We start from the raw sequence: 23,413 nt of genomic DNA, 5'->3' as shown, positions 1-23,413 counted from the left end.
CATGAGGATGAAAAGGGCAGTTTTCCGCAGTATTTCTATCTGCTCGATGTATCATTGTGTTCGTCAGCATGCTTCAGTTCGATGTATAATTGTGTTCGTCAGCATGCTTCAGTTCGATGTATCATTGTGTTCGTCAGCATGCTTCAGTTCGGCTAACAGAACAAGTGTGCTCGCATACTCCCTTAAAAGACCTTCGCTTGAAAAACGAGAAAACAGAGAAAAAAGTGACAGTAGTACTTTGTCCATTTTGAGATGCTGTAGCCACTTCCTCAAAAGAGTCAGAATTAATCTAAGATAACTGAATAAATCTGTTATTAATTTTGACGTTTTTGTCGAAGATTTTACATCTAACTAAGCTGTTTGGAGTATTTTTCAATGGAAACAATGTGCATGAAAACGAGTCGTCTCTCATTAAATGACAAAAAAATACTTTATTGAAGAGTCCGTACTGTTGACCAGTCACAGACGAAGGGACGTAGACTTCGGCTCCGAACTTTGGCTTGCCTCCAGAAAATGTTTTGTGTGCCCGAACTGCCAGAAAAAACTCACGGAAGTCTAAAACTGAAAAAAACCACCACAAAATGTCATCATAATATATGCACAAACTCTACCGAATTGTTTCGGCTGGGAAGCATGTGGACACCTTTAGGAAGCTGTTGCGCCCTCTTGGCAAGAGAGGTGGTGGTGTTGGTCCATGACAAGTCCTCAGTGATGTGCACTCTGAGGAACTTAAAACTCGTGACTGTCTCTACTGCAGTTCCATTGATGTGGATCGGGGCATGTTCCCCCCTCTGCTTCCTGAAGTCAACAATTAACTCCTTTGTTTTGCTGACGTTGAGTGAGAGGTTGTTATCACGATGCCACAATGCCAGTTCACTTACCTCCTCCCTATTGGCTGACTCGTTGTTGTTTATCAGGCCTACAACCATGGTGTCGTCAGCAAACTTGATGGCGTTGGTGTCGTGCAACCATGCAGTTGTGGGTGAAGAGGGAGTACAGCAGAGGACTGAGGACACACCCCTGGGGGGCCCCTGTGTTAAGAGTCAGAGAGGAGGAGGTGTTGTTGCCAATCCTCACAGCCTGTGGTCTACCCATCAGGAAGTCCAGGATCCAGTTGCAGAGGGTGGTGTCCAGACCCAGGGCTTTGAGCCTTGGGTCGATATCTTCTGGCAACCATCCACCCATCATGTCTGGAAATGAGATGCCCTTGATTTTATGGCTTACTTTTAGGCTACATGATGTTAGGCTGTACCAGAAAATATATGGCTCTGGCTATGTAGCCTACCGTTACAACTTGAGATGGATAGAACATGTTTGACTATAGACTGATTTATGTCCATTTAAATCTCCTGTTCCTGGTTTCCTGCTACAGGAATACCATAAAATCAAGGTTGTGCAGGTGCTTCCCTTTGCTTAAGTCTGTGCTGCTACCACATAGGAAGACAATTTCCCCAGCAGAAAAAGGGATCCAAAATACTTTTCATTCATGGATAAGGGATATACCTATTTTAGAAACTCAAGTAGACCTGCCCATTGTTTCTTTAACATACCAATTTCTACATCTGAAGTGAGCTGTAACATCAAAACAAATCATTTTCATAGGCATTTCTCATAATTTGTAGGCCGTCCACACAAAGATTGGTATTTTTTCCCTTTGTGCTGCTTTTGTCAGACAACTGTATTTACCATCTTGTGGTAGCTTTTGTGACAGAAATAATACAAATCAGGCATAGGGTCATACTTGAGCTCTGGACTGGATCCGACTGAATGAAGGCATGCATGCGTGAGGAGGAGTGCGCCCCCAAAACAGCCCTGATACTGCCCCTCTACCCGCTAATCACCATCTGGCTGATCTCTGGCATTATGCCTCACATTTTGGGGAAGTGGAGTCTCCAGAAGGAGGCCAAACCAAATAAAACCCTGTGCCACAGATAAGATATGAACAGCTTAATGGGTTAAACCCCCACGTGAGCCCATATGTGCTGCTATCTCGCCCGTGGACACAATGGAGATCATAATGACATCTTGGTTTTCCCCTCATTCATTTAGGGTAAAAATGACTAAGGGACAGACTGGGACCAGTGGGAGAGGGGCAGAGGAATGGTTACAGGAGAGGGAGAATGGACTGAAGGAATAAAATCATACACATATTTTGCAGGTGCAGTGAAATGCTTATGTTTCTAGCTCCAACAGTGCAATAATACCTAACAATACACACATTAATTAAGAAATATCAGCATGTGCAATGTCCGAGTCTGGAATATATACACTGAGTATACCAAACATTAATATTGAATTGCACCACCCTTTTTGCCCTCAGAACAACCTCATTTTGTCTGGGCATGTACTCTACAAGGTGTCGAAAGCGTTCCACAGGGATGCTGGCCAATGTTGACTCCAATGCTTCCCACAGTTGTGAAGTTGGATGGATGTCCTTTGGGTGGTGGACCATTCTTGATACACACGGGAAAATGTTTAGCATAGAAAAACCCAGCAGCGTTGCAGATCTTGACACAAACCGGTGCGCCTGGCACCTACTACCATACCCTGTTCAAAGGCATTTAAATATTTTGTCTTGCCCATTCACCCTGCACTGAGAGCTTTGATGCACCTGTCTCCGTATTCTATATGGTAGCGGGTTGAACAGGCCGTCGCTCGGGTGGCTGAGGTCCTTGATGATCTTCTTGGCCTTCCTGTGACACTGGGTGCTGTAGATGTCCTGGAGGGCAGGTAGTGTACATGCATACATTCATGATTATTAAATTTTTTCATAGCCAGGATGGGTTTTGGTGTGATAACTCGGGTGTGTTGCCCTAGGGCAGTCATTTAAGGGCACTTTGTTCAGCAGCAGTTATTCTCTTTCTGCCAAACATATGCATGCCAGACTACTGGTTCTCAAAAAAAGCACACATTCAAAGGATGCATTCACCAAGGGTTTGAATATTTCATAGCGTCGCCAGCACAAACGTTCCTCTGTTGGCTTAAATGTCTTCTCCATTGGCCAGGTTTCAGCCAGGCTGTGGCCTGTCTGGCTAACAACGAACGTCTCCATTGTCTCACCCTCCACCTGCCGAACCCTCTCATGGCTAATGACCTCATTCAATATTAGATTTCTCAGTTCTGATATAAAAACATTATGAGTCAGTCGTATTTTCCTAGAGTCTTCTATTACAAGAGTTGACATACTTGTATAGGTAGGGCCTTACAGAAATTACCTCGCTGACCTGAATCAATGAAAATTGACTAATTGACTGAGAGTGAGAGGGGTCTATCTTTTATGCATCCTGTGAATATTTCCAGTTTAATTCTAGATGTCTTTGGACTCTTACGATAGTTGATGATGAGTCCCAGTTGTAAAACAAAGAACAGGATGAGAGGAGGATGCTGAAAGGGTGTTTGTAGGTCTTCGTTAATGACAGCAGGTCATTAGTGAATGACAACAGGATCTATGGTAGCTTTTGTTTTTACTGAGGGCTGAGGTCTTATGTTATTAAGGTGAAACCTTTACCCACTCCCCTCCTCTCTATCCCAGGGATTATAATACAGGCAAGTCACCCTCCTTACCTCTCCTTGACCTGACCTTCTGTGAGGGTCTTCTTCAGGGGCTCGGACGTCTAGCAGCTTATCTGACCACTTTGATAAAGCCGGTTACAAATTAGCCTACACGACTTAGGCCCATATTTGGTATTCGCATTGTGTTCCAATTTCATTTAGGATTTTCTTTTTTTGAGATTGAGGACAATGGAGAACACAAGTCATACAATATGAAAGGTACAACTAGTCTTGTTTACCAGCAGATAAAATAAATATGTCTGTGTTCCTGTCATAAGAGGATTTCAGCGTACCCTACTACACACAGAACATTTTCTCAACACCCTCTTTAAGCCAAATCCTTTTTTTATTCTGTTGACATCCAGTCGCAGTTTCAGATGAGGTCATTAACGGCCTTGTCCTTACAACTGACCCATTTATGAATACAGCAGCTTCTGCGGTTGTTGCCATCACAGCAATGATCAGATCACAACCCTCTCCTCGATAATCAAAGACGCTCTTCCTGATGATGACTTTGTCAGTATGGCAATTCATTCTGGAAAATGTATTTAAAGCAAACGTCAATCTTTATGACGCTATCAGGTTAGATCAGTGCTCTTGGCGGTCTTTGGGCCATTCTTAGGTACTTCAGTTGGGACTGTTGGGATATTGTTTTCTGAAGGGATGATGTCATCTGCGTTGGCTTGCAATTCTGTGGCCTAGCCTATGTTAATCAGCGAGAGAACTCCCACAAGGAATGGGAAAGCTACCAGCCCTGCCTGCCGCAGGCACCATCACTCTATAGGAGACTTAACTCAATGCCAGCTCCCTTTGACAACTTTTATTTGGTTCCCTCAATTTCAGACTTCAATAAATCCACTCGTTTTTTTACACCTTACCAGAAGTGTTGACTGTTTCCAAAATACCGTTGTTTTTTTAACAAGACAAACTTCCCAGCAGCCTCGTGAAATGCGTGTTGTGGAGCAGTAATAGACTAATCAAACCAGGATGAAGTGGGATTGGCAGGCGTCTCCTCAGTTCACACCTAAAAGCCGATGAGGGGCTTTCCTGGCAACCCGTCATTCAGGACAACTCCTCTTGAAGGACATGGGTTGAGCCTAAATTATGTACGCTATGCTTAGGCCTAATCCTGCCTGAATGCACCTACTCCCATAATGTATACAAGGTCCATTTCCAATGGAGAGGCACCAAATGAAACATTCAACTGACAGGCCAATTAAGTTGAGACACAAAGGGCTCAGCAGGAGAAGTTAAATGAAGGAGGAGTTGGTATTCTCTGGGAAGAGTGGAGCAGACCCCATTTGGCAGGAGGGCAGGGTAAAAAAAAAAAAAAAGAAACGCCTGGCTTACAGCCCTTTTACACTCCTACGTTAGACTCGTGCAGCTGTTCCATGCTATTGGTAAATAAGCGAATCATCCCCCCCAACTCACTAAATTGCACTGGAAAACAAATGAACACGCAACCCACTGACATTGTGTGGTCTCTCGCTGTGCGCTTGAATGCACATCAGACACATGATGTACACATCGACTGCAGCTCCATTCATGTGCCACGAGCTATCTGTAGTGTTGTGATCGGTGAGGGTGGGTTGTCAATGTCTGGAATAGCCCCTGATCCTCTTAAATGATTACGGAGGCAAGATGATGACCTGCGTGGGGAACATGTGGCCAGTCTCCCCCTGCTCCCTCATCCTCTGTGTGTTTATCTTCAGGACTATAGAGGCTTGGCTAATGTCCCTCTACTTCATTAACCTCTTAAGGATCGGACCCTTTTTTTCAATTTTCGCCTAAAATGACATACCCAAATCTAACTGCCTGTAGCTCAGGACCTGAAGCAAGGATATGCATATTCTTGGTACCATTTGAAAGGAAACAGTTTGTGGAAATGTGAAATTAATGTAGGAGAATATAACACATATAGATGGCCGGGCGGGGTGGGTGTGGAGCCAGAGATAGCAGGGGTTCAAACTGTAGAAACCAGTTATTTTGAATATAAAAATGGATTTTATCAAACAAAACTATGCTACATTTGATCTCTGGGACCCTTAGGATGACAAATCAGAGCAAGATTACTGAATGTAAGTTCATTATTTACCTTCAGAGGTGAATGTATCAAACCAGTTGCCGTGATAAGTGTTTTGTTGTTGTGCACTCTCCTCAAACATAGCATGGTATTTTTTCACTGTAATAGCTACAGTAAATTGGACGGTGCAGTTAGATTAACAATAATTTAGGCTTTCTGCCCGTTGAAGACATGTCAATGTCCTGGAAAGTTTGCTGTTACTTACAACAGTCATGCTAATCACATTTGCGCACGTTAGCTCAACCGTCCCATATACGGGACACCGATCCCGTAGAGGTTAAACCTTCCCATTACTCCCTCACAAAGGGAGACCCACTATTTCAATTCATTTAAAGGGCCGTCTTGGCAGGAAGCCAATAAAATTGTATTTGTCATATGCTTCGTAGACAACCGGTGTAGACTAACAGTGAAATGCTTACTTACGGGTCCTGTTCCAACAATGCGGAGTTAAAGATTAGATCAAAATATATATATATTTGCGACGCAGTGAACAATGAGTAAAAATAACATGGCTGTATATAGGGAGTAGAAAATAACATTGCTATATACAGGGAGTACCAGTACCGAGTCAATGTGCAGGGGTATGAGGTAATTGAGGTAGCAATGTACTGTACATATAGGTAGGGGTAAAGTGACTAGCAGCAGCGTGTGTGTGTGTGTGTTAGGGTGTGGGTAGAGTCCAGTGTGTGTGCATAGAGTCAGTGCAAAAAAGGGTCAATGCAGGTAGTCCGGGTAGCCATTTGATTAGCTATTTAGCAGTCTTGCTTAGAAGTCTTATGGCTTGGGGGTAGAAGCTGTTCAGGGTCCTGTTAGTTCCAGACTTGCCGTACGGTAGCAGGGAGAACAGTCTTGGCCCTTCCTCTGACACTGCCTGGTATAGAGGTCCTGGATGGCTGGGAGCTCAGCCCCAGTAATGTACTGGGCTGTACGCACTACCCTCTGTAGCGCCTTGCGGTTGGTGCCAAGCAGTTGCCATACCAAGCGGTGATGTAGCCAGTCAAGATGGTGCAGCTGTAGAACATTTAGAGGATCTGAGGGCCCATTCCAAATATTTTCAGCCACCTGAGGGGGAAGAGGCGTTGTCGTACCCTCTTCACGATTCCCATTGAGAACTTGTAGTCAATCCTCAAGAGGCGGGTGGACAAACAAAAACCCACAAATTCTGACAAACTCCAAGCATTGATTATGCAAGAATGGGCTGCGATCTGTCAGGATGTGGCCCAGAAGTTAATTGACAGCATGCCAGGGCAGATTGCAGAGGTCTTGGAAAAAGAAGGGTCAACACTGCAAATATTGACTCTTTGCATAAACTTAATGTAATTGTCAATAAAAGCCTTTGAAACTTATGGAATGCTTGTAATTATACTTCAGTATACCATAGTAACATCTGACAAAAATATCTAAACACTAAGCAGCAAACTTTGTGAAGACCAATACTTGTGTCATTCTCAAAACTTTTGACCACGACTGTACAGTACCCTTGGAAGAATGTACACTATGTAGGAAGATTTTCCTTAAAAATAACACAATTCAAACATTGGCTTAAAAAAAAGGCCACAAAACAACTTGGGGTGGTCAGTCCATTGGTTAGACTTTATTGAAAAGAGCCCACACTTAAACCAATCTGCTAACCAGGATTAATAACTGAGCTAGAAGATTGTTGATTTGGATTAATTTACCCAATGTACCATGTACAATAATGTACCAAACAAGGTTTACATTGTGAAGCAAAAACAAGCTTGACTGCATATTCATTCCAACATTAATTTTTGCAGGACCCAAAGGTCATTGTTGGAAGACTTGTCCATGAAACTCTGTAACCGGTTTTGATTGGACAGGGCTGCCAAGAGAGAACGGGCATTGTTCGAGTCTTTCAGCAACCGCTGGAGAATGTGCGTGGCAGCGCCCCATGTCAAGTGTCGAGCCTTGCCATTTCCTCAGTGACACTTGCACATTCATATCAGCCAACCCAGCAGCATAAAACACATTCTGTTTTTCAACTCCTCTCTTTTCATTTCTCTCTCCCTCCCTCGCATTGACATTTGGTGGTGGTGTGAACGCGCATGCTGCCCTTTTGGTCCCCACAGGGAGGCATTCTCTCAGCTTGCGCATTGGGGCCCCAGATGCAGTGCATTCTAGAGACGAGTGCTCATTTTGTTCACTGCTGTCAGCCCCATACGCCTCCCTACTCAAATAAAAAATAAACCCCTTCTCTCTTTCTCCCCCTCTTTGTTGTATACTGTCCACAAGTTTAAGTCTACTGATCTCCTCCAGGAGCAAGTCTTGCCAAGGTTCCAACTATGGCAGTGCTTGTCACCTTTTTAGCAAATCAGGACATGTGCACTGGCCTGGGAACCCAGATAAGCATTAGACAATACTAACTTTGGTCCAGCCACTACTCTGAAGGAATCCCAGATCAGGGACAGTCACAATGTGTCATTTGAACCCTGGCCCTTGCCCTTTTCTCTTCAGGCTTCCCCACACCAAACTTTCCCTTTGGGTTCATGTTTTTTTTGGGGGGTTGGGGAAGGAGGATGAGATGAGGAAGTGGCTGGTTCCCCTGCCCCCTAGCCCTCTCCATTTCCACTAGCTCCTCGCAGGGAGCTCCCAGGGCAGGCTGCAGAGTTGGGGGATGACGGACGCAAGGGGGGTGGTGTGTGTAACAATGGGCGCTTTGTGAGAGGGGGACTGGCCGTGGCAGGAGTGGGGGGCCTCCGCAGCGCTGAGCTGAGCAGAGCCACTTCATTAGTCAAGGCTCTCCCTCCTCCTCCCTCTATTCTCTCTCTCCTCCCTCTGTCATTCTCTCCCTCGCTGTCGACATAACACACTCTGAAGTCTGAAACCAGCCAGTAGGAGCCTGCCTGGTTTGCGCTGCGCTTTCTGCTTTCCGGTCAGAAGCAGGGTGGAGACTAGTTTTTCAGACTATCTGGGGGTTCTACGCAGCTCTTTTCGTACATGACTACTGTCTTCCTCCTGTCCTAAGGTAATTCTGCTTGTCTGCACTGCTGTCATCCTGTCCTCTGCCGAGAGCAAAGCATCACAGATGAGACATGGATTGATTTCTTTCACGTGTCAGAGTAACTGAATGCAATTTTTTTTGTGCACGTAAAGAGCTGTCTATCAAATGACAACGGCGTATTAAGTAGCTGAAATGTGGATCTATGATTAGGGTTGCAAAATTCCGGGAACTTTCAATAAATTCCCTAGTTTTTCAGAAATCCTGGTGGAGGATTCTGGCTTTTCTGCTTCTTCCCTTCTGAATTCTATATATATGCTTAGTCATAACATAAACATGTAGATCTTTGAGTTGTCATCTCTTTTAAGTTACAGTGCTTTACGGCTAATCTAGATCGTTTCATTCGTTTGTCACTAACCTATATCATGTCATTTACTTGACACATGGTCCCTGGCTCATGTCCTTTTGTTCTGGCTGGAAGGTGCAATAGATAACATGGACTGATGCTGAATCAATATTGTCCCATCCCATTCCGGAACTTTGCAGACTACATGCTAAACAGCCCTTTAGCAGAATGCATTTCAAAAGGGTTCTTTCCTAGACGAGAGAGAACCTCTACTGTTAACTGGGCAAAGTTACAATGATGAATGATATGGAGATGGTTGCTACTGCCAGATGTTTCTCAGCCCTGTGGACTGTATCATCCTCACCATGTGTGTCAGCTGCAGATGAATCCGATGTTCTGGTAGTGCTGTCTTTGTTAGCACGTGGTGGATAGGACATGATGATGCGTGTGGATGCCTGAATGTGTTGCTATAACGGGTATATAATCACAAAGCAAGATCAAGGAGCCAGCGAACTCTCCTTAATGTTCTTCTCAAACAACTCCTATATTTCCTATAAGAATGGTGATTTGATACCCTTAGTACTGTAGCCCATGTTCCAATGCTGTCTGTTTCAGGATGAAGAGGTGAATCTCCTCTGATTGCAGTGATGGCAGTGCAGGCTGGCATACAGGTAAGGATATTACTTATTATCATGAACATACAAGGATTTTTGGAATGTTTTGTTTTTTGTTCAGAAGGGGTAACTCCTTTTCCCTCAAAGGGCCAGTCCAAATACCGTGGCCCCTATCCCTCCTGTATTTGCATATCTAAAGGATAGGAGTAGCAGTCAGGTGGAAACAAAGTGGCTCGGCTACAATGGCAAAGCAAAATCGTGACCTTCCCGTCAGTTTATGACCCCTCACGAGTCATTTAAAACCTCTAATGCTTTCCTGGTTTAGCTAGTCTATTCAGGAGGCGGATTGACACCAATCCAATTGATTTACTGGTTTTCCTGGTCTATTATCTCCAGCAACATAATCTGTTTGCTCTCAAGGCTGTCTGATATCTGAGGAGGCCAATAAGACGCTGTGGGCTGGGCCGTAACTACATATGAGTACACCGAGGTCTGGATCTCGTATAAATAAAAATACTAATATTTTATTTTCTTGAACTCAGTCAGGGTCTCAACTAACTGTTGAGTTAGAATAGTAGAATACACAAGGTGTAATTTCGAAACTTGGTTGTGCATCAGCAGTTTTCCAGTTATGTTCTCCTGAGTGGCGCAGTGGTCTAAGGCACTGCATCGCAGTGCTAGCTGTGCCACTAGAGATCCTGGTTTGAATCCAGGCTCTGTTGTAGCCGGCCGCGACCAGGAGACCCATGGGGCGGCGCACAATTGGCCCAGCATGTCCAGGGTAGGGGAGAGAATGGCCGGCAGGGATGTAGCTCAGTTGGTAGAGCATGGCGTTTGCAACGGCAGGGTTGTGGGTTCGATTCCCACGGGGGGCCAGTATGATTTTAAAAAATAAAATAAAAATCTAAGTCGCTCTGGATAAGAGCGTCTGCTAAATGACTAAAATGTAAATGTATGTTACTCAATGATAGTCACTCAATTAGCCCATGTCAGTATTTTTTAATTTTTTTATTGGATAAGTCTAGTTCGTTTAGCCAACTATCTAATCATGGCCGAATTACCGACTGGGCACGCAGGGCACGTGCCCAGGGGCCCTGACTTCCAGGGGGCCCCCATAGATTTGGTTAGTCACTCTCACTAAGATATTATATTAAGATGGCATAAATTATGGCAAAATGTGTATAATTGCAGGAAATTTGTAAATCTGCCCAAAAATCCTCCCCACCCCATGGCAAAATGTGTAGAATTGCAGGAAAGTGCCTGTAAAACTAAAATATTAATTCTGTACAGTAAACTAATTGGGTGAGTGGTAGCCTAGCGGTTAAGAGGTTGGGCCAGTAACCGAAAGGTTGCTGGTTCGAATCCCCTAGCTGACCAGGCGAAATCTGTCTGTGCCCTTGAGCAAGGCACTTAACCCTAATTGCTCCTGTAAGTCGCTCTGGATAAGAGTGTCTGCTAAATGACAAAAATGTTTACTTTTTGTTAATAAAATACTTTTGCTGCTGATAGTTTTTAATCCCAAGGCTGAGTTAATGTGTAGGGGCTAATTGTATAGCTAATAGGCTATGTGTTTGTAGATCGACTGAGGTGAATGAAGCTACAGCAACCAATGTGATAATGGCTGGGGTCATTTTTGCTGTTCTTCAAATAGCATTTTTGAGTTTTTAAATGGTATAGAAATGCAGTAAATGAGCTTCAACTTTCCCCCCTGTCCGGACCTCACTAAAACCCAGAACCTGGTTACGGCCCTGCCTGTGGGGTTTCTGCTCTCTGTTTTCTAAAAGGGTCAAAGGTCAACACGAACCATGGGAAGATTTCACAACTAGGAGGAGCATAAAGAACTAGCAGGCGTAGCTCTGGCCCTGTTTGAATCCTTCCTTCTCTTCCTTGAAGTTAGCACTGATCTGATGTAGGGCTGGGAATTGCCAGGGATCTCGTGATACGATATTATCATGATACTTCGGTGCCGATACGATATGTATTGCGATTCTCACGATTCTATATGTATTGGGATTCGATACTGTGATTTTATTATGCTTTGATGTTCCAAACATATTGCTCACTATAATTCTGCTGCAGAGGGACAAGAGAGCCATGAGAAAAGAACTGTTGGTCAGTCATTTAAATAAAAGTTCTGAAAACATGTTGGCTTACCGGAGTTTTGGTGCAGGTACAGCTAAAATATACAGTGCATTCAGAAAGTATTGAGACATCGTTTTTTTCCTCAATCTACACACAATACCCCATAATGACAAAGCAAAAACAGGTTTTTAGAACTTTTTGCAAATGTGTGTGTGTGTGTATATAAAATAACTGAAATCACCTTTACATAAGTATTCAGACCCTTTACTCAGTACTTTGTTGAAGCACCTTTGGCAGCAATTACAGCCTCGCGTCGTCTTGGGTATGAAGCTACAAGCTTGGCACACCTGTATTTGGGGAGTTCTCCCATTCTTCTCTGCAGATCCTCTCAAGCTCTGTCAGGTTGGATGGGGAGCGACGCTGCACAGCTATTTTCAGGTCTCTCCCGAGATGTTCAATCAGGTTCAAGTCCGGGCTCTGGCTGGGCCACTCAAGGACATTCAGAAGCCACTCCTGCGTTGTCTTGGCTGTGTGCTTAGGGTCGTTGTCCTGTTGGAACCTTCGCCCCAGTCTGAGGTCCTGAGCGCTCTGGAGCAGGTTTTCATCAAGGATCTCTCTGTACTTTGTTCCGTTCATCTTTCCCTCGATCCTGACTAGTCTCGCAGTCCCTGCCGCTGAAAAACATCCCCACAGTGTGATGCTTCACCGTAGGGAAGGTGCCAGGTTTCCTCCAGACGTGACGCTTGGCATTCAGGCCAAAGAGTTCAATATTGGTTTCATCGACCAGAGAATCTTGTTTCTCATGGTCTGAGAGTCCTTTGGGTGCCTTTTGGCAAACTCCAAGCGGGCTATCATGTGCCTTTTACTGAGGAGTGGCTTCCGTCTGGCCACTCTACCATAAAGGCCTGATTGTTGGAGTGCTGCAGAGATGGTTGTCCTTCTGGAAGGTTCCACATATTCACAGAGGAACTCTGAAGTTCTGTCAGAGTGACCATCGTGTTCTTGGTCACCTCCCTGACCAAGGCCCTTCTCCCCCAATTGCTCAGTTTGGCCGGGCGGCCAGCTCTAGGAAGAGTCTTGGTGGTTCCAAACTTCTTCCATTTAAGAATGATGGAGGCCACTGTGTTCTTGGACTTTCAATGCTGCAGAAATGTTTTGGTACCCTTCCCCAGATCTGTGCCTCGACACAATCCTGTCTCTGAGCTCTACGGACAATTCCTTTGACCTCATGGCTTGGTTTTTGCTCCGACATGCACTGTCACCTGTGGGACCTTTATATTGACAGGTGTGTGCCTTTCCAAATCATGTCCAATCAATTGAATTTACCACAGGGTGGACTCCAATCAAGTTGTAGAAACATCTCAAGGATGATCAATGGAAACAGGATGCACCTGAGCTCAATTTTGAATCTCATAGCAAAGGGTCTGAATACTTATGTAAATAAGGTATTTCTGTTTTTTATTTGTAATAAATGTGCAAACATTTCTAAACCTGTTTTCACTTTGTCATTATTTTACATTTTAGTCATTTAGCAGACACTCTTATCCAGAGCGACTTACAGTTAGTGAGTGCATACATTTTTCAAACTGGCCCCCCGTGGGAAACGAACCGACAACCCTGGCGTTGCAAGCGCCATGCTCTACCAACTGAGCTACAGGGGAGTTTTGTGTGTAGATTGAGGGGCAACAATTATTTAATCAATTTTAGAATAAGGCTGTAACGTAACAATGTGGAAAAAGGGAAGCGGTCTGAATACTTTCCGAATGCACTGTATATACATCGATACTTGGAGTCAAAGTATTGATATAATATCGTCCAAAATATTATCGCGGTATGTAACTGTATCCATTTTTCTGATGCGACATGATTAGTCAAAGTAGTGGGAATGTTGTTTTTTGCACTCAAATCATGTCATGTGATTACGTTAAGGAAGGGTGAAAGTATTCAAACTCATTGGCTTGGTGTCTGTCTTGTGATCACACCAACAAACAATCGAGAGGCTTAGTATCTGTACATGTATGCGAGCCACATCATCCTAAATGGCTATTTGGTGGATTCATTAAGAATGTGTTGGGAATGTAGATTTGCTGTGTTAAATCCCTTAACTAACTATGTTCCAGTAAGAAGGAGCTTTAAAGTCCAATGTTTAAAACTCTTACAATCTCCCCTATGTACCAGATTTACCATGATTATGCTGTATTTGTTTACACAATTCGTCTACTTGCCTGTACACAGGCTACCCCTACACCGTTATTCTGAAAACTTTAGTCTCCTCTCAAGTATAAATGTAGTTTTCATAGTACCCAAAACCATTTCAAAATTGTATTTGAACACAGGAAAGGTGGTAGGTAATCTACTGCACAAATACTACCATAAAGGATCAGTTGAATTGATGTCTAACTAGTATAAGCCCACGAGGGCTACTAAAGCTTTCATTTCTGTGAAACCTGCATCTAGTCAGGTGACGCTGGAGAGGCCACCATGGGTCATCTCCAATGGTATGGTGGTAATCTCCACATGTTTCTGTAACTCAAACACTCCCCTCCTCCTCGCCTTTTCTCTAATTAGCTGTATTTGGTGCGAGTAAGGCGGGAAACAACATATGTTGTGGGGTTGCCTTGCCCAGAGCGCCTGCCAGGCTCCTTATCCTTAGAACACAGTTATGTAAGGGAGAGGGGGTTGGGGAGGAGGAGTTGTGAGAATTTCTTCTAATTTTGTAGGCCTATTTCTGTGTTTTAATTAAATGCATCCCCTTTTGAGAACCAGGCAGAATTGTAAGTACTTTCTACTGTGCAGGGCCTTTTACGATCTCTCACACCCTCTTTCCATCACTCTCACATCTTCTTTCTCTCTCACATCTTCTTTCTCTCTCACACATTCTTTCTTGTCAGTCTGGGATGTTTTCTCCAACAATGATAACTTGACTCAGCCCCATTCTCTACCGCCACTGAAGTTAGGGAGTCACTAAAACGGGGTCGAGGAAAACTCCCAAAGAACAACCAAGACCTTTCTGTGAGGCTAAACCCAGGGAAAGTCTCAATCTTGATATGCAAATGAGAGTGTGGGAGAGAGGAAGCGATAGCGGATATACTGTCAGCTGTGTGTATGATTGGAGGTTAATCTGATACGACATCAATGGCCACTGTAGGATACAAGGCTTGTTCCAGCCTCCAGGCATTCTCCTCCCCTCAGCTGATTTTCTTTCCCTCACTGCGAGTGGAATATCAAAACAGACTAGTAGGCAGTCTCAGAGGACTTGGTTGTCTCCACAATATTCTGTTTCTATTCTTCTTCCATTTTAGAGTCCTACACAAAACGCTTCTCATTCTCCAAGGCAACCTTTTCTCAATCTATTTACACTTCAATCTTATTAGTGTAGCTGTATAGGGTTTTTGGGCCAAAGGTCGAAATTGTATACTGATGAATATTAACATGTTTTTGAAAATTGATACACTTGAATCATGTTATTCTTGCCCTGACGAAGGCATAGTCTGTGTGCCAGGGGCTGAACTGTAGTAGCCTGTGTGAGTGAAGGATTTCTCCCTCCCCCCGTCCTATCCCACTGCCAACAGAGCCTAAACCCACTTCCAGTGATCCGTGCAGCTCCTCTGGTCTACGGCCATTTGAATACACTCTCTCTCTCTCTCTCTCCCTCACTCCCTCTCTCCCTCTCTCTCTCTCCCCTGCAGGTGTGGTTCGGGGAGAAGTTTGACGCACCCCTGCAGAGTCCACGCAGCCCTTTGACGCTGCGCCATGGGCCGGGCTTGGCCGATGTCTTCCAGTATGACCAGTGGCTGGCCGTGCGCCACGAGGCAACGCTGGTACCCATGCAGGAGGACCTGGCCATCTGGCTCACCGGAATGCTGGGTAAGACCAGGAGGGTGATGGGGGGGGGGGGGGGGGGAATAATTCAAACAGTATGTCGTTGTCTTGTTCCTGTGGCATTATTTGTTTGTTTGATGTGCAGGCTAGAATTCTTCCTTCTTGTTATTCATTTGGCCTCAAATGTCTCGCCCTGTCACTCACTCCCCATTCCCAACAATACACACTAACACACTTGTGCTAATCTTTTCCTCTCGGTCTTTCTCTGATACACAGGAGACGAGGTGAGAGCGGAGTGCTTCATGGCGGAGCTGAACAACGGGGTGAAGCTGTGTCGGCTAATCGGAGCTCTGCAGAGCAGGATCTCTCAGAGCGGGGCCTCTGATATGGGCAAGGTGAGCTGAGGGGAGAGGAATGGCAGGGAGAATGGGATATTAAGGGGAAATAGGCTAGTGGGTACAGAATGGTAAGGATGGGGGAGTTTGAGTTGGCGGTCTGTTTCCCATCTGAAACGAGTTGGTGCGTTTGGTTCTGATGTGATTTGTTTTTCTGTCCATTTGAAAATATCACCTAGCCAAGAATGCTCATATGTCAACTGTGATGCAATGCATGTGTGGTTAATTTGTAATACTTTTTTGAATGCCTTTCCCTGCAGTTGTTTCCCATGAAGAAGGTGGCATGTAAGTGCAATGCCTCTCCAGGGTCCTTTTTCGCCCGCGACAACACTGCCAACTTCCTGGGCTGGTGTCGCCACATAGGTGTGGAGGAAACGTACCTGTTTGAGTCGGAGGGCCTAGGTACGTGTTTTAGTTTGGTGGGGAGACCGTACTGACAAGTAGGCACAGCAAGTAGGAGTCCATCACAAATGGCCATCGCTCCAGACAGTTTTGAAGTGCATATTTGGGTTATTTATTTTGTCTCAGCATCCTCTAGTTAGCTTAGCATTCTAGCGCAAATGTCCACAAGTATCAATCAAACCAAAACCCATTCAGTCTTGTGTAATCAGTGGAGCAGTACCATGGTAGTACAGTTGAGGTAGGGTCCGACTCATACCCATCCCACCACTATTGTAACATTACTACATTATCCTTGGAGTTGATTAACACATTACTACATTACCCTGGGAGTTGGTTAATACATTACTATGTTGCCCTTGGAGTTGATCAATACATTACCCATTGAGTTGTTTGATACATTACTACATTACCCTTGGAGTTGGTTAATGGCTCTTTACCTTAATCGGTTCAAAAGAACATGGGCTGAGTTGTAAGCCTTTAAAGACTGAACGGAGCAGATGCCTCCACTATAGCCATTGTCTGGCTTTTGTTTAAGCCATCCTCCTTAATGACATAATAGGATCCACCATAGAGAGAAATTAACGTAAGTTCTCTATGTGGACACCTCCTCATTATAAGTAATGGGTTTGTGACACTGCTGCTATAGTGTACAACCATGTCTTCTCTCTACAGTATGTATTTTCTGTCTCTCAGTTCTGCACAAGGATCCCAGGCAGGTGTGTCTGTGTCTGCTAGAGATCGGCCGCATCGTCTCCAAGTAAGTTTCCCTTCGTAGAGAGATGGTGTTGCACTATGACAAATGTAAGATGAGATCATTCTAGAACATGACCACCACGTTTTGTTTTGACCTTTCACTGATCCTGTAGTTATGCAATGTGGTATGTTGCAGCTGTGTTGGGGTAGAAAGATGGACCAGGCAGCAAAAGTGAATGTGTGGTATCTTTTTTCCAATCCTAACAGTCACTTTAGAGCACTGAGCTGATCTGTTTTTCTCCATAGGTATGGGGTGGAGCCTCCGGTGCTGGTGAAACTAGAGAAGGAGATTGAGCTGGAGGAGACCTTGCTGAAGTCGACAGAGCCTGCTCCTGCAGTCAAAACCTTCACTGTGTGCTGCCAGCATGGGGGACTCTATCAGCCTGGGGTAAGTCACTCCAGGAATTAGAACTGTGCTATCGTCAAACTTGTACTGACCAAATGGAGACTTGACTCTCCACTTCCCTCTCATCTCTCTTGTTGTTCTATTCAGGCTTAAACTCTAGTTGTTCTATTAAAAGAGTTAGTTGGTGACCCAGTTCATCAGAAGCAAAATGGCAGCAGCAGTGGCTCTAGTTGCCTCGCTGCTCAGGGCTGTATGAGTCATTATGGTCCTCGTGACGCTCCATCCATCCGGGGTCATGTGACTCTGTAGCTTGTGGCACCAATGCAACTCAGTCACCACAACAACAAACATCAGAACGCTTCCTGTGTCCACAGCCTAAGCTGCATGACTCTTAGCCTTTGATGGTTAGTGTGTTTGCCAAAGCAGTCCTCTTCAACTACAGTATTCAGAGGCTGCTACTGAATGCTGTCCTAAAGCCTTTCAACTTAAAATTTGTTCATTTGAGTTCATTGCGTTTACCTGTTAGCAACTCTACTTTATCCTTAGGCGATGGGTTAATGAAACAGGGTTTCTCAATGTTTTAGGGAATTTCTTTCCCATGTTCTTGCTTCCTTAGCCAGGACTCTATAGGCACATGTTAATTCTCCCTCTCTGTGTTACAGGAGCAACATCTGATGGACGAGCCACCGTGTAACTGCTCCCAGAGAGTATCTATTGAATACCTGTCAGAGGGCCGCTACAGACTGGGAGACAAGACCCTCTTCATCCGGGTGAGCAGCACTCACTGTATAGGGACACACTGAACACTCCCAAGCATTGGACACCAGTGTTAGGGTCAATTCCACTGCTAAGTGAGCATTAGGCCTGTAGCTAGTGACACACCCTTTCTGTCCTCTGCCAAGAGACCAGGAAACATCTCTCCACCGTAACCTCATTCATTACCTGGCCCCTAATCCAAAGGTTCAGTCTCGGTGCCTGGCACACTTGAGAGTAGTAAGTAAGCTTATTATCGATGTTGGGTATTTAAGGCTGATAAAATGCTTATACAACTGAAAAGTAAAAAAACATGAAAAGTATAAAAAGCAGCAGTGTAGATGAAGGACGGAAGAAAGGTGTGTCTGTTGCTCGCGGTTCCACACAGCAGCGGATCACTCCCGAAGCTCATTAGGGAAGCAGAGTAGATCCCGTTAGTGCTGCACCTACAGGAGGGATCACATCATTATTGGCCAAGCTACTGAAGTGGAGCTAATGGTACAGAGTTAACACTTCCATCAAACTGCAACTGAAAATAGATGGTAGCTGGCAGCACTGTAGATATGAGTTGTTGGTGGTAGTAGTAGTAGTAGTGGTAGTGGTGAGCAGTAAGTAGTATTGGTGGTAGTAGGAGTGAGTGTAGATGCTGTTCTCAAGGAATAGTTAAGTAAAAATAAGCATGTTAACCCTTTAAAGAGACCAACTGCAATGTCTCACATGTATCTCCCTCTGCCTCTCTCTCACTGTGGTAGATGCTGCATGGGAAGCATGTGATGGTGCGTGTGGGGGGTGGCTGGGACACCCTAAGGGGTTTCTTGCTCAAGTACGACCCCGGCCGAGTGCTCCAGTTCACCACTCTAGAGCAGAAGATCCTGGCATATCAGAAGGGCCCACCGGGCCACGGCGGCCATGGCTTTGCAGCAGCGGCTCCTCCACCTGACATGGACCCTCTCGCTGCAGTCAACCTCATCTCCTCGTCTTCTTCCTCGTCTTCCTCTGGTTCGGCCTCCAAAGCCACCTGCACCCCCGTCTCGACCCCTACTCTGCCCAGGAAAGCAGCCGCAGCCCCCAAAAAGACCCTGCAGATGCTCCTTCCCTCCCCCAAGAAGCCCACCCAGAAGCCCTTGCCAATCCCCAAGAAGGTGGCTGCTGTGTCGCCCACCCTGTCTTCGCAGCAGGGCCCCAGCCCTTCCCTTCACAGTAGCAAGAGCCAGCAGAGGGCACCACTGCTCCATTCCTCTTCTTCCCCAGCCGTGGCTTCAGCCCCCAAACTGAAGCTCAGGCCGTCCCCTCGCGGCGCTCTCTCCCAGCCCCGCAGCCCAGTGTGCCCCGAGCCCTCTTGTAAATGTCCTAAACCCTCCTCCACTTCATCCACCCACACCTCCATCACAGTGCCTCGCCCCACCACAGCCCCATCAAGGGTCCCCTTCCAGAAAGAGGGCCGACCCCCAACCGGCGCCACCCAACGCCGCCTGTCTCAGAGGCGGCCCGCCTCCCCTGCCTCGCGCCTTCGTCTGGATGCTGCCAGACGGGTCTGTCCAACCCCCCGGGTAGCAGTGCCAACACCCAGGCTGGCAATGGCCCAGCCCACCAGGACACTAACCCATACCTCCAGGACTGCCACAACAGCCCTGCCCAAATCCACCATCTCGCTCCCCAAGAGCAAAGACACCACAGCCAAAAGCCAGGCCCAAACCAGGGCCATCCCCAAAGTGGTTGTGCCCCCACGTGGCGGCACCCCTGGGCGGGTACCAGGGGCCCCTAGTGGCTCTACCGCTGTTGGCAAGATAAACCAGAGAACAGTACCAACTGCACAGAGGACAGGATGGAGGCAAGCGCTCACCACCAACACCCCCTCTCTCAAACCGGAGTCCACCAAAACTGCCCCCCAAAAAACAAGCCCCAACATCAAAGCCCTCCCCTCCCAAAAGAACACTGCTCTCACAAAGAAGACCCAACTCAAGAACAAAAGCGAGGACCCTTATTTTGAAATGAACGGTAAAAGGCATCAGAAGACGTGAGACGTAGTTGGGGGACGTAGTAACGTGACGGGGAGGGACTGTACTGTCCTACTGAACATTAGTGCTTCCATCACGGTATTTGTCTGAATAAGTCCCCAACCAGGATTCAGCAGAACACCAATTTCCACACAAAGATATACCCAACCGGGTATAGATGCAGCAACTGTCAAGCTAGTGCGTAACTTTCAAAACGCCATTTGCACCGCTACCATTTTTACGTTTTTGTTTCTGTTGGTCAGATTTTTTTTGTCTCCTTTTATTGTCCTGTTGTCAAAAGGTCATGCCTCAATTGCATCTTACAATAAGTAGATTTTTACAGTCTTTGAATGGGTTGAAAAGTGAATGATACTGATTTTATCTGAGGTCAGCTCAACTCAGTCTTCAGCCTAACACAGAAACACTCAATGGAAGCATTGTAAACCAACATCCCATCAAGTCTTTTGTTTCTTATCCTTTTTCCTTATCATTTTGAGTGTTTTTCAACGCTTTCTAATGTCCATTCGTATGACTTTTGAGGTTCCAACTGTACTTCCCTAGAGAGGGCTCTATCTTTGGCCATCTGATCTGATAGAAATTGTCTCTGCATATAACAGTTCGACTTTTTAAACATTGACATTTTCTTTTCAGAAAGGGTCATTTCTGTGCAAAGCAGAGCTAAGGCAGCACACTTTGAACATTGCTTTTTGAGTTAATATTCCTTACAAGCAGGTTACTGTAACCAAAGTTTCACATCTTTGACAGGAAATATAACTGGACTGAATGTTTGTCCTCGGTGTGAATAAGCATTCCATTGATGGAGGTGTGATTGAATATAAACGTTTGTTTCTCTTTTTCACAGATGATGATGGGTAGTTTTCAATTTTAGAGGTCAAATTAAGCGCTGTTGGAATATTTCTCGTGTGCCTTTAGAAATTACTGTTGTTGCGGAGTGGCGTTAGAATGTACTAGAAACTAGGGTTTTAATATTTGTTTTTACAAATGAGAATTGCACAAAATACAAGCACTCGGACTGAGTTTTTTATTATTACATGGTGAAATCTCAAATGAATTACTACTGATAATAATATGCCTGTAACATCCTTTGAACACGTAGTAGGCGATAGCAACTAAGGGACAAGCGAAGCCCTTCATCATTTTACAGAGGGGGAAGTTATCGTGAGGTAGATTTTAATTTGTTGTCATCTGAGTCTTTCTGTTTATCATATTTTTTAGTTTTCTATGTGGTCTTCATGTCGAAGTTACTTTATCTGTTTTCTTGGTCAGCACTTTATGAAAACCTCTTGGTGTGTTTCACTTTGAATGTTGATTCTGTTGATTTGTGTATTGTCTGATCTACCTTTGTTACATTGTCCAATAAAAGGCCAAACGTTGGCAGACTTCCTGCAAAACATGTCTGTGCTTCATAATTGACAGTAACATTTGAAGTCAGTGGAAATGATATTGACTTAATGTCCAGGAACTAAGCACACTCATACCCTTTTCACTCTTGTGCTAACCCCAACCATACTGCGCTGGCTTTCACATTGTCCTTTCCAGCACAGTTTTAGCAACTACAATGGATGCATAACCAGGCTGGCACAGGAGAGCTTGGCCTCTGATAATCCTAGGGTTTGGCTCAGTAGTGTGACAAAGGTATGAGTAGATGTACAGTATAAAGTACTAGAAGGTCTTTGTGAAAGTTGCAGTCAGAGTAGAGCAATATACTTAGTTCAATGGGGATTTATATAATTTCCACCATAGTCCTTACAAGACTTAAGTTACTTGATCAGCTCAGTGATGGCTGCTTTATTGAGGAACACTTTTACTTACAATGTGATGGGTGGTTGTCTCAGCTGGTGACCTCAAAGCAGCAATCAGCAGTTGAAACGATAAATCGTCCTCCCTGTTTTGGTAAAAAGCTGACTGCTGGGGCTGGAGAAATGTAACCACTCAAATTCATAGAGCTATGGATACAAGGAGTGACCATCCATGATATAAAAATTATAGTTTTAACCATGTTTTGAGGCTATATAGTGTTTACAACTGGAGTAAAACAAGCTTCTTTTGGGATTCTAATGGGGTATGACAGTTGAACTAAGCTCATGAGGCATTGACACTGAGTGTACAAAACATTAGAAACACCTTCCTAATATTGAGTTTCACCCCTCTTTGCCCTCAGAACAGCCTCAATTCGTCGGGTCATGGACTCTACAAGGTGTCAAGTGTTCCACAGGGATGTTTACTCCAATGCTTCCCACAGTTGTCAAGTTGTCTGGATGTCCTTTGGATGGTGAACCATTCTTGATACACACAGGAAACTCTTGAGCATGAAAAACCCAGCAGCATTGCAGTTCTTGACACTCAAACCGGTGCATCTGGCACCTACTACCATACCCCGTTCAAAGGCACTTACATATTTGGTCTTGCCCATTCACCATCTGAATGGCAAACATATACAATCCATGGCTCAATTGTCTCAAGGCTTAAAAATCCTTCTTTAACCTGTCTCCTCCCCTTCATCAACACTGATTGAAGTGGATTTAACAAGTGACGTCAATAAGGGATCATAGCTTTCACCTGGTCAGTCTGTCATGGAAAAAGCAGGTGTTCTTAATGTTTTGTTCACCGTGTATCTACCAAATCTATTAATTTGAATATATTGATTACTTATCCTTGCCATTATCATTCACCTGTTGATAAGACAAGACGTGAAAAAATGTGTTGCTAACATATGATGGGGGGGGGGGGGGGGTTAAAGATACCTGCTCTAGATGTCTCCATGTACAATGTGTTATGAGACTATTGTTTTCCCAGTAATTATATCTAATAAAACTTTATTTTTTTATGTCATTTGTGGAGGGAGACTGTTGCGTTACAGCCTGAATTTAAAATGGATTAAATAGAGATGTTTTGTCACTGGCCTACCAACAATACCCCATAATGTCAAAGTGGAATTATGTTTTAACTGAAACCTGAACTGTCTTGAGTCAATAAGTATTCAACCTCTTTGTTATGGCAAGCTTAAATAAGTTCAGGAGTAAAATGTGCTTATAAAGTCACATAATAAATTGCATGGACTCACTCTGTGTGCAATAATAGTGTTTAACAGGATTTGTTGAATGACTACCTCATCTCTGTACCCCATGGCTGAGATAGGGGAAAACTGAGGATGGATCAACAACATTGTAGCTACTCCACAATACTAACCTAAATGACAAAGTGAAAAGAAAGAAACCTGTACAGAATAAAAAATATTCCAAAACATGCATCCTCTTTGCAACAAGGCACTAAAGTCATAATGCAAGAAAC

General features: G+C 44.7%; 1 protein-coding gene across 1 annotated transcript; it reads left to right on the top strand.

Annotated features, from left to right (window-relative positions):
* The first annotated feature begins 9,558 nt into the window (after positions 1–9,558).
* Positions 9,559–21,509, top strand: LOC311139784 (uncharacterized protein). The gene is made up of 8 exons (XM_084174733.1): positions 9,559–9,608; positions 15,323–15,500; positions 15,732–15,850; positions 16,111–16,252; positions 16,946–17,009; positions 17,252–17,393; positions 18,014–18,121; positions 18,857–21,509. Exons 1-8 carry the CDS (start codon positions 9,585–9,587, stop codon positions 20,123–20,125), a joined length of 2,046 nt encoding a protein of 681 aa, XP_084030859.1. The 5' UTR covers positions 9,559–9,584; the 3' UTR covers positions 20,126–21,509.
* The last annotated feature ends 1,904 nt before the right edge of the window (positions 21,510–23,413 follow it).

Source organism: Coregonus lavaretus, assembly GCF_964263955.1.
Source record: "Coregonus lavaretus genome assembly, chromosome: 13".
NCBI lineage: Eukaryota > Metazoa > Chordata > Actinopteri > Salmoniformes > Salmonidae > Coregonus > Coregonus lavaretus.
Note: the sequence above shows the minus strand (reverse complement) of the source record. Positions and strands in the feature narration are given on the sequence as shown.

Coding starts and splice junctions, on each gene's coding strand:
- LOC311139784 (XM_084174733.1), top strand. CDS start 9,585: ATGGCAGTGCAGGCTGGCATACAG. Junction 17,010..17,251: donor ATCGGCCGCATCGTCTCCAA/GTAAGTTTCCCT, acceptor TTTTCTCCATAG/GTATGGGGTGGAGCCTCCGG. Junction 17,394..18,013: donor GGGGACTCTATCAGCCTGGG/GTAAGTCACTCC, acceptor TCTGTGTTACAG/GAGCAACATCTGATGGACGA.